This window comes from Acomys russatus, chromosome 28, assembly GCF_903995435.1.
Source record: "Acomys russatus chromosome 28, mAcoRus1.1, whole genome shotgun sequence".
Classification (NCBI taxonomy): domain Eukaryota; kingdom Metazoa; phylum Chordata; class Mammalia; order Rodentia; family Muridae; genus Acomys; species Acomys russatus.
The window spans coordinates 26,857,484-26,869,361 of NC_067164.1; the positions used below are offsets into that span (position 1 = coordinate 26,857,484).

At 44.9% G+C, this 11,878-nt stretch overlaps 1 protein-coding gene across 1 annotated transcript in view; it reads left to right on the top strand.

Annotated features, from left to right (window-relative positions):
- The window catches only part of Cpm (carboxypeptidase M), a 55,728-nt gene extending 51,475 nt beyond the window's left edge, over window positions 1-4,253 (top strand). The window contains exons 8-9 of the mRNA XM_051170850.1: window positions 1,069-1,217; window positions 3,936-4,253. Coding sequence (XP_051026807.1) covers window positions 1,069-1,217; window positions 3,936-4,178 — 392 coding nt within the window. The 3' untranslated portion in view covers window positions 4,179-4,253. The remainder of the gene's footprint in view (window positions 1-1,068; window positions 1,218-3,935) is intronic.
- The last annotated feature ends 7,625 nt before the right edge of the window (window positions 4,254-11,878 follow it).

The window sequence follows — 11,878 nt, forward strand, 5'->3', positions numbered from 1 at the left end:
TCTTGTAGAGCTCAGCATGCACACAGAGCACTCAGCAAACTGCCCGGGACAAAGTAACTGCTCAATAAATGTTGGCTGCTCTTAGTAACCAGAAGGCAAGCAATACTGCTGTCACCATTTTGCCCCGCCCCCAGTTTGCCTGGTGTGAAGACAAACCTTTGAAATACTTAATATAGCAACAGCTATCTTTTCATGGTTCTTGTTTGGGAGCTGGCAGAGCTCACCACCATCATGTTGTCAGTACCAGTTTGATGATTGAGGAAAGAACCTGGAAATGACGGAAATGGGCTATTGCCATTTCTCATGTTCCATTTTGATAATATGTGCTATACATTGAATAGCCACGAGCTAGCAGCGTAAGCTATAAATCAGATGTGTAGCTCAACATCTCCTCTCTTTAACAGTTAAGACAGATGAAAAATACTAGGGATGTGAGGTTTTTTTTAATATTTATTTTTATTTGTACATTGGTGTCTTGCCTGCATATATATCTGTGTGAGGGTATTTGAACCTTAGAATAGGAGTTACAGACAGTTGTGAGCTGCCATGTGGGTGCTGGGAATTGAACCTGTGTCCTCTCTAAAGGCAGTCAGTGTCCCTAACAGCTGAGCTATCTCTCCAGCCCCAGGACGTGTTTATTAAACCATTAAAGGAAACTCCTTTCACATGCCATAAAAGGTGTTATTTACTTTAAAATTTTTATTATTGTTGTGTCAGGACACATGTGGAGGTCAGTGGATAGTTTTTTTTTCTTTAATGTATACAGCATTCAGCCTGCACACCAGAAGAGAGCACCAGATCTCATTATAGATGGTTGTGATCCACAATGTGGTTGCTGGGAATTGAATTCATGACCTTTGGAAGAGCAATCAGTGCTCTTAACCTCTGAGCCATCTCTCCAGCCCCCCAGTGGACAGCTTTTATAGGGAGTCTCTTCGTTCCTTCCCCTTCGTGTTGCAGGGATTGAACCCAGGTCCTCTGACTTGTCCATCGAGTACTTTTAACCAATGAGCCATCTCACTGGCCCAAAATACGGCATTCATGTTTGATTTTCTTTTTGTCTTGCAGGTGTAAAGGGCCAAGTGTTTGATCAGAGTGGAAATCCGTTACCAAATGTAATTGTGGAAGTCCAAGACAGAAAGCACATCTGCCCATTTAGAACCAACAAACTTGGAGAGTATTACCTACTTCTCTTGCCTGGGTCCTACGTGATAAATGTAAGTGTGCAAGGCCAGCGATTGTGAACATGTAGAATGCACAGTGCTCACCTAGGATGGCCAAACACAAGCGGAAAAATCTAACTGTGGAGACAGGAAGGCGGGAGGAAAGGGTAACATCAGACCTGCAACAGCAAAGGAGGAGGGGCTAGGGACGCTATAAACAAACCAGTGGGGGCGGGGGGATCATGTAGAGCCTTGCAGTGGGGGCGCACCCCTTTAATCCTAGCACTCAGGAGGCAGAGGCAGGCAGATCTCTGTGAGTTCAAAGCCAGCCTGGTCTACAGAGTGAGTTCCAGGATAGCCACGACTACACAGAGAAACCCTGTCATGGATAGAAAAAAAATCATATTTTTCCTAACTGGCAGATGATTCTTAATAGAAGCCAAGTAGTAGGGTTTTTTCCCCCCAATTTATTATATATGTGTATGTGTGCTAAGGCACACGTGCAGAGGTCAGAAGACAGCTGGGGGTGGGGAGGGGGGGTGAGTTTGAACCTTTCTAGCATACATTCCATAGACTGAACCGGGTTGTAGGGCTTGCTAGGCAAGTGTTTTCACCTGGTGAACTATCCCACCAGCTGAAGATGCTATTCTAAGAAACACAGGCAACCTCATTAGTCAGAGCAGGGGGAAGCCAAGGTAGGTCAAGGCCCTCCACGTGGGCCCTCCAAAGAAGGCAGGGCAACAAAGCAGATGCTGGACTGTAGGAGTGAAAGAGGGAGAACTCAGAAGACTAGCAAAGGATTGACAGGCACTCTCAGCAGCGGGGATGACTGGAAAGGAGCCCAGAAGAAAGAGGGGAGCACCTCGTTACCTCAGCCCTGGGTGCCCGGCCTGCAGGAGAACTGACATTGTGTGAGGAAGGCAGGGAGGTGCCAGCAAGCACCAGTGTGACAGGAGACCATGAATGAAAAGTGGCAAGCGTTAAATCCTTGGCAAGTCTAGAGAGCTCTTTTGAAAATGACTCTCCTGGGGCTAGAGAGATGGCTCAGCGGTTAAGAGCACTGTCTGCTCGTCTAAAGGTCCTGAGTTCAATTCCCAGCAACCACATGGTGGCTCACAAAATGGAGACAAATGGGTCCTGATATGCTAAGAGCTGGTGTTAACAGAGAGGCTACAATGCCAGGCATGGTGGCGCAGACCTTTAATCCCAGCACTTGGGAGGCAGAGGCAGGCGGATTGCTGTGAGTTCGAGGCCAGCCTGGTCTACAAAGCAAGTCTAGGACAGCCAAGGCTACAGAAAGAAACCCTGTCTCAAAAAAACTAAAAAACAAAAAAACAAACAAAAACAGAGGAGCTACAGTTATGCTAGAAACTAAAATAGATCTCAAAAGAGGAGCCTACACAGTTTAAGCAGTTAAGCAGCTACAGTAGTTATCTTTACAGATGTCATGGTTTTATGCTTAGGGAAAGATAACCTCCATAAAGATCAGCTGAGACTTTGAATGAGCTCCAGGAAGTTACAAGACGAAAACGGCAATATGTAAAAAGAAGCCAGTAGCATGTGTACACACCAGTAATACACTTGGTGAAAAAGAAACTAAGTAAGCAATCTTATTCACAAATAGCTACCAAAAAATAAGATGCATAGAAATAAATTTAACCGAAAGATCGACGCAATAAAAATTGTAAGCCATCACATGCCATTAACCCCATAACTAACAGCCAGGTGTGGTGGTGCACGCCTTTAATGCCAGCACTCAGGAGGCAGAAGTAGGCGGATCGCTATGAGTTCGAGGCCAGCCTGGTCTACAAAGTGAGTCCAGGACAGCCAAGGCTAACACAGAGAGACCCTGTCTTGAAAAATCAAAAAACAAAAGAAAAAAGAAAAAGAAAAACCCCATAACTAGCGAAGCAGAGTTCCAGGCCAGCAGTGAGACCCTGTCTTGAGGAAAAAAAAAATTACAAACCACCAATAAAAGCAATTATAGAGAATTCACACAAAAAGGAAAAATACCCAGCTCGTGGACCAGAAGGGGCGATATATCCTCAGATTGACCACACTACCCTGAGGGATCTATAGCACCAATACACGCAGTGCCCATCAAAAAGAGCAGTGAAGGGGGCTGGAGAGGCAGCTCAGCAGTTAGGAGCGCTGGCTGCTCTTCCAAAGGACCCAGGTTCAAATCCCAGCACCCATATGGAAGTTCACAGCTGTCTGTAATTCCAGTTCCAGGGGGTTTGACACCTTCACACAGACATACATGGAGGCAGAACACTGATATAAATTTTAAAAACAATATTTTTTTTAAAAGCAGTGACTTCACAGAAATGGGAGAGAGAGAGGGAGGGAGGGAGAGAGTTGTACACTTTAGATCAGTGGCAAGGAGAATAGGCGTAAATTGGGGAAAGAATCTGCTTACAATCTTGATATCGAACAAGGTTACTGTAGGAGTGCTACAAAGAGAAGCACCTTTACCTTGGCACGCTGTGCAAATGACTGGCAGAATCGGTCGCCGCGTCCTCCTTTCTCCTTCACGTCACCAGATGCTGCGTCCTTATTTCATTTTGTAATTCTTGGCGACAGCATTTGCAGCCGCAGTCTACATCAGGAGAACACTGGGTGCTAGCCATGCCCTCCCTGGCCTGGCACGCTATGGTGCACGCATGCTCGCATGGCTCAAAGGCTGTGTTCTAGTGGTGGGGATCGTGTCTTCATCATTGACCGCACACGCAGCTGAAATCACTCACGCAATTGTTTCTCGTTCCTCCTCAGGTTACAGTGCCTGGACATGACCCCTACCTCAAAAAGCTGACCGTTCCAGGGAAATCCCAGACCTTCAGTGCTCTTAAAAAGGATTTTCACCTCCCATTGCAAGGGCAGGTGGATTCCATCCACGTATCGCATCCTTCGTGCCCAATGACTCCTCTGTACAAATTTAGGCCAAGCCACTCGGCTGCAACAAAGCCCAGTCTGTGCCTATTTTTCTTGACTCTTATGCACATGTTTTTCAAATAAAACAAAATGTGAAACTCAACCCCCGTCGCCACCTGGAATCAGGGATTGGTTACTCCAGGTCACGGCGACTCTTTCTCTTGTGAGACCGCAACGGGACCAACACCACTGTTTTCCTTAAGAGGAAACCTTGGATGTTTCCAAACCTGGCACAGAGCAGCCAGCGATGACAGAAGCGATCCAGCCTGGGTAAGATGGAGGTCACCGCCTGGCAAGTGCTGCCCACATATACTCCATCCTGAAGTAGTCCCAGACATTCGTAGGAAACTTTAGAAGCAAAAACAGACATCCCTACAAGGGGGACATGGGGGGGTGAATGAATAGAGAGCCAAGCGATCAAAGCAGCAGTGAGGACACTTCCTGACCACCGACTTTGTAACGACCTTTGCCATGAGTGCTATTTGCAAAGCTAATTCTGCGTCTAAGGGCTTCTCCCCAAAGGAAGAAAGTTCTGGACTAAGCACATTTACTTTTGCCAATGTCCTGAGGAAAAGCGGGCAACATGTCTGATGTGTCTACAGAACCCAATCGATGAAGTGGCCTGTCCCCCGTGTCACTGCCCTTGCCTTCTGGCACCTGCTATCACAGTCCTATTAAGATGACACCTCATACGTAATCCTACTTCCTTGCCTGAGCCTCAGGCGCACACACGTTCAGCTGCTCACCGGATGCACGCACCTGACTATGACCCTGTATGAACATCCCCTCGTCCTGCTGACAGCTGAGGCGCCGCGCGAGGCTGTTCCTGCTCCTTTGTTTTGCATATCCAGTCGCTGAAAGCTGACATATCGTTCCTTCCCATCGTCTCTTGTCACCCAGCTCCCCTCTCTGCTGACCCAGCTCTTGCTCTTTGCCAAGTCCATCTTCCACACAGCACCGAAGGAGTCAGGCTGCCCAAAAGCCCTCCCGCTCCCTAAACACAACACAGCGCTCACAGTCCCAGGACTGGATGCCATTCCAGCTGTGCCACACCTTGTTTCCTACTCAGGAAAACTCAATTGCAAGTGCCATCCCAACCAGCCAGCCTTGCTAGTCCCGTCCCAAGGAGTTCCAGGAATTCGGGCTCAAGGCCAGTCCTCGGGGATCCTTCACAAGAGCTTGTGGCCTTTATTATAGTGAGTTTACAGCATCGTGGTGCCACTTGCTTCGCGTCGGCCTTCACTAGCACGGCCTGAGCTCTTCCAGGCCAGGGTCTGCTTGTTGGAAAAATTCATGTCTGTGTCCTCAGAGCCTAGCACAAAATAGGAAATAAATGGGTGGGGGAGGTGTCTCAGCAACCTGCTACAGACCCTTCCAGAACTGTAGGGATTTGGGCAGTTTTGTGAAAATAAGTTTTATGTTTGGCAACATCCAGTTCACAACTGTACACACACACACACACACACACACACACACACACACACACACACACACACACACAAAGAGAGACAGAGAGAGAGAGAGAGAGAGAGAGAGAGAGACTGACCTCATGTGTACATCAAGAAGAAAAATCCAAAATAAACGCCAGTGAACACACGGTAAAGCTAGAGGGAAAGGCATTTGCTAGCTGTTAACCACACTACACACTACCTTCTAGAACAGGAAAAAAAAATTCAGCTTGAAGTAGAGCTGCTCCCTGTGAAAAGAAACTTTTCCTAACACATTTTAAAAATTAAAGGAAAGACAGGTGTGCTTGCACAAACCTTTAATCCCAGCGTTCAGAAGGCACAGGTGGGTGGATCTCTGGATTCTGACCAGCTGGGCTACACAGCAAGGCCGTCTCAAAAACAGATAAATAAGAATAAAACATGCGGGGACAGCACACAGTGAAGGCTGAGACTCAAAAGGAGTAAAGAGATACATGGGCATCCTGGTGCCTCCTTTCGGTGCCAAATGTATTATTCCTTTTTCAATATCAGGAGTATTTGTAGCTTATAACCACTTCTTAAATTTGAAAGTAACATGGATATCTTTCCGGGCGTGGTGTCGCACGCCTTTAAATCCCAGCACTCGAGAGGCAGGCGGATCGCTGTGAGTTCGAGGCCAGCCTGGTCTACAAAGTGAGTCCAGGATGGCCAAGGCTACACAGAGAAACCCTGTCTCAAAAAACCAAAAAACAAACAAAACAAAAAAAACAAAAAAACATGGATATCGTTATCATTTTATTTAAATAAGCATTAATTTATACCCTGGTAAGCATGTATTAATAGTTCAAAGAGTGAACTAAGTATATTACATTTTCAAGTATATAAGACTAAGCCAGGTGGTGGCTAACTGCCTGTTCTCCCAGCTCCTGGGAGGCCGAGGGAAAATCAGCACAAGTTCAAGGCCAGCCTGGGCTACAGGTGAGACCCATCTTAGAAAAAACAAAAACAATAAAATATGTAAGAGCAAACTTGATTTGCCATCAGCTGGGTGTTCTGACTTACCCTTTCCTAGGATGGATTTTAAAGGAAATGAGCTGTTTTCTGAACTGGCTCATGGGCCTAACAGAAAACGTGCTGCTGAAATAACTTGCACGTAGACATGTCTGACTAGAGACTATCCCAGGGCTTTGCACACACTGGGAAAATGCTCTGCCGCTGAGCTACTTTCTGTTTTAACACAGGGTCTCACTAAATTGTGTGGGTTGGACTTGGAGCTCATCATAACCCAAGCTGGCTTTGAATCTGCCTGCCGTGGCCTCTGGAGTAGCTATTATAAGGCCTGGACCACCGGTAGCGTTACTTAAATCAGAACTCTGTGGTAAAGCCAATGTAAGATCACTTAAACAGGGTGAGGGGCTGTAGCTAGGTGATAACGTGCTTAGCGTAGTCTTGTGTTCAGTCTCCACTAACTACCCCCAAACCCCAAGACAAAACACGACCATGAAATTATTCTATGGTCCTTGTCCTCGAGACAACACCTGCCCCTGTTGCCTGCTAACCTAGTGGATATGCTCTGATGTTCTAAATCCAGCTGTGACACTTTTATAGAGTAGACTGAAGACCGTGGTCATGACTGTAGGACACAGTGGTGGTACAGGACACATCGTGGTGCCATTTTTGGTGTTCCTCTGGGTAGAGAAAGCACAATGCTGGGGTGACACAGTAACTGTTCTGAAGACAGTACACCTTATTAAAGGTGACCTGAAAACCGAAATGCTGCTTAGCAAGAATCATGTCATTGTCACTTACACAGTGACGTAGCTTGTGTGCCTGATTGGACTGAGATGGGTAAAAGCCCAGTGCTGGGGAGGCAGAGGCAGGGGGAAATCACTCGAGTTCGAGTGGTGAGGCAACGTTTAAGGAAACACTGTCTAAATATGGTCGCGGCAGCATCGGCTTTGGTGCTTTCCTGTCCACTCCAACTGCTGAGCAGGTCAGAAGTGTTTAGCCCCCTCTACTCACCTCTCAAGAATCTTTCAAGAACCAATGTCTTGCTTTGTTCCAGAAGCAAATTTGTACTTGTAATTTTGTCTCTAGAAATGGTATAGGCTGCCAGACACGGTGCCACGTGCCTTTAATCTGAGCACTCAGAGGCAGAAAACAGGCAAATCTCTGATTTGCTAGCCTGGTCTATGGCGTTCCAGGAAAGCCAGGGCTACACAGAGAAACCATATCTCGAACAACCAAAAATAAAATTCTCAGACTGCCTAAGACTGTAACATTTGCTTTGGAGGGGCCACGACTACCTCTGGGCTTATTAAATTTACATTGTCTGATTATCAATAAAGGATATTCATATAGTGATTGCTGTCTCTTTCCATTACTGTTTTTATTTACTTTTATTTTGTGTGCATTTGTGTTTTGCCTGCATGTATGTCTGTGTGAAAGTGTCAGATCTTGAAGTTAACAAGGGCTGTCATATGGTTGCTGGGAATTGAACCCAGGACCTCTGGAAGAGTAGTCAGTGCTCTTAACCGCTGAGCCATCTCTCCAGCTCCTCCATTTCTGTTTTGTTTGCAAATGTAACACAAGCAAATGAGAAGATTGCCATCAAATATACTCTAGGAGTGATCAAAATTTATGGTCTTAGACAAGATATGCCAACAATATTTCCAAAGTACAGATGGTCCTTCCAGGACAGTGTATACTGTTTATGGCATTAGTTAATTTGAATTATGCGGCTACATGGTCCAGGGATGAGATAGTAAGGCTGTCTTCTGGTCAGAAATACTTGCCAAACATGCCTGAGGCCGGGATTCAGTCTCCAGCACCATGGGAACAAAACACTTTGAAAGATTTGCATTAATGTAGTCATAGATAAGTCACAGAGAAAAGAAACTCGCTGCCACCCATGTGGCTGCTGGGAATTGAACCCAGGACCTCTGGAAGAGACGCCAGTGCTCATAACCTCTGCGGCATCTCTCCAGCTTGTGCAGCCTAGTACATGCTTAGATTTTCAAACACATTTTGGGGGAATCCTAACAAAAGAGATTTGTCCTGAGTTCACGTTTCAGTCTCCCAAGCCCTTTTGCTGAAAACACACAGCATTATTTGTAAACAAAGAATTTGCTTCCACAGAATCTGGGACACTTCGGGGTCCTCACCTTCTCAGTATGAATCTTGCTATTGTGCTTTTGGTGAAAGGCAGGTTGGTCTGAATGTAATCTATCCTCCAAACCTGCTCCACAGGTGGGTTTTTACTTACGAAGATAGGTGTTTTGTCTGCATGTAAGTCTGTATACTAGTGTGTCTGGTGTCCACAGAGGTCAGAAGAGGACACATTTGATTCCGTGGAACCAGAGTTATAGGTTATGAGCCACCATGTGTGTGCTGGGAATCAAGAGCAGCCAGCACTCATAACCACTAAACCATCTCTTCAGTCCCTAAATCAAAAATGGGTACATACTTGCCAGTTCAAAAAAAAAAAAAAAAAAAAAAAGGAAAGAAAAAAGGCAAATGTATTTAAACATGCACATTTGGCTGGTTGTGGTACATGCCTGTAATCCCAGCACTCAGGGAGGCAGAGGCAGGTGGATCTCTGTGAGTTCAAGGCCAGCCTGGCCTACAAAACAAGTCCAGGACAGCCAAGGCTACAAAGAGAAACCCTGTCTCAAAAAAACAAAATATATAAATGCACATTTAATTAGCATATGCATGATGTGTATCGTCAGAAGGTAACTTTAGGGAACGGTCTCCTGCCTTCCACCCTGTGGATGTTTCTGCTGTGATGCCTCCAAGCGTCCAGGTGACTGTCCCATGTCTGCTGGGGTTACTGATGAATCCCACTGCTTCCAGCTCATTCCATGGTTTCTGGGGATGGAATCACCTGCCACCAGACTTGCAGCAAGCACTTTTACCACTAAGCCATCTCATCTGCCCAATTATCTCAAATTTTTTTATATTATATGAAGTTTATTAAGTGAGTATGGGGAGAGAAGGAAGGGGGGAAGGGTACCTCAGAGAGAGAGAGAGGAAGAATAAGGAGAGAGAGTAAGGGTAAGAGGGAGCAATGGAGGTAGAGCTCATTTTTAAATTAAGTTGCAAACGTTTCTCCATTTTTTTCTTTTTCATTTTCTCCATTTTCAAAGGTAAACTTATGGCAATTTAGAAATGTGTATTAGGAAGCCCTTAGGCAGAAGTCCCATGGCACATTTGCCTAGACTTAAGTATCTAAATTTGTACCTATTACTTAAATGAGCTGATGGATATGAACCACCAGCCCAAAAATGTTTAAAATAACACATACTGAGCCGGGAGTGGTGGCGCATGCCTTTAATCCCAGCACTTGGGAGGCAGAGGCAGGTGGATTGCTGTGCATTCAAGGCCAGCCTGGTCTACAAAGCAAGTCCAGGACAGCCAAGGCTACACAGAGAAACCCTGTCTCGAAAAACCAAAAAAAAACAAAACAAAACAAAACAAAAACAAAAAAACAAACAAACAAAAAAACACATACTGGTAGTAACAAAAACTCTACTCATAGTTATAAGATGAAGTCTTTTCTTTTAGTATTTATTTTTAGTAAATGCTCTGCCTGCATTACACCTGCAGACCAGAAGAGGGCATCAGATCCCATTATAGATGGCTGTGAGCTGGGAATTGAACTCAGGCGCTCTGGAAGAGCAGTCAGTGCTCTTAACCTCTGAGCCATCTATCTCTCCAGCCACCCTCCCCCCCATGCTGCTCTTATAATGGGAAAAAGGCAACTCAATAACTTGTGTCAAAATAAGTCTTAACTGACCAAGGGCTATGTCTATTAAGAAAGTATAGTAAGCCATGGTGCACACCTTTAATCCCAGCACTCAGGAGGCAGAGGCAGGCGGATGGCTGTGAGTTCGAGGCCAGCCTGGTCTGCAAAGCAAGTTTATGATAGTCAAGGCTACACAGAGAAACCCTGTCTTGAAAAACCAAATAAAAAAGAAAGCATAGCACCTCGAATGCAGTGTTTTTGTTTTTTAAATGACAAAAGTCTTTGCTGTCTGGCCAGCAACCTCTTGAACTAATCTTACAGCAGTAGGAGTGCACTGCTAATGGGTCCCTGGGCCTCCCAACACGTTGCCTCTAAGTCACAGTCCCATGCTCAACTAACTCTGGAAATCTGTTTATAAAATGTCAGCAGGGTGGTGGCGGTGCATTTTTATTCCCAGCACTCACAGGGCAGAAGTAGATAACCTCTGAGCAGAGGACTTGGGTTCAATTCCCAGGACCCACATGACAGCTCACACGTGTAACTCCAGTTCAGTTCCAGGGTTTCTGACCCCTTCACACATACATGCAGGCAAAATACCAATGAACATAAAATAAAGAGACCAGTCAGGTCATTTAAATTTAAAAAAAAAAGAAGAAAAAATATGTAAAATACCGCTCTTGAAACAATTCTTTAAATATTTAATAAATCATTTATTTGCAAATAATGTATGTGTATCACACCTAAACATTTAGAAACTAAGGATATAACCTCAGAACTGTAAATTGGAAATGAATGAAACTTCACTGAGCTGAGATGCCAACATTTTATCACGTGGGAGCAGTGCTTTGTTTTTGATGCTTAAATCAACAATGTTAATACAAAACTATCCTTTGGTCACTCTAACTTAACAGTCCAGATGATTTTATTTTCTATACTTGAACATGTAAAAAAATACAAGGTCCTTCAATCAAAGGGGAAGCTTCTTATTATTAATCAAGAGGTTAGTCTATGTGGATGGAGAAGTTATTTTAAAACACTATGCTTGTTGGACTGGTTTCTAATCCTAGCCTAAGTACAGGCCTGAAATTTAGGCAGCCATCAGGAACCAGGATCTGAGGCCAAGAAGCTTGTACCAGCCTCAAAAGTTAACCTGGGAGAACAGTGCAACACTTGTCCCACTGTCAGCAATGACAGAAAGCTGGAAAATACAGTGTGTGTGTGTCTTTATTTACATATTAAAATTCATACCTTTTAAATAAGAACTGTGTTTGCATGTGCCCATTGAGAGATCAGAGAACAACTCTAGGGCAGGTACCCTCTTTTGGAGCTCCAGGGATTGAGCTCAGGTAGCCAGGGCCTTTCCCCCCCAACACCCCGCCCCCCCAGCCAGCTCTCCAGCTCACGGATTCACAACTGCTGAAGAACTAAGCTATTTCAATAACTTAAATAATCAATCCTTCACATGGCCTTAACTCCTTGCATGAAAGCTACTAAGGTGTTCTTTTTTTTAAATTTATTTTTGTTTTTTTTTTAAGTGTTCTTATATTAACAGAGGAAAAATAAAGAATCAAATACTTCTTGGGTTCATCACCACCCGCAGATAGAAAGAA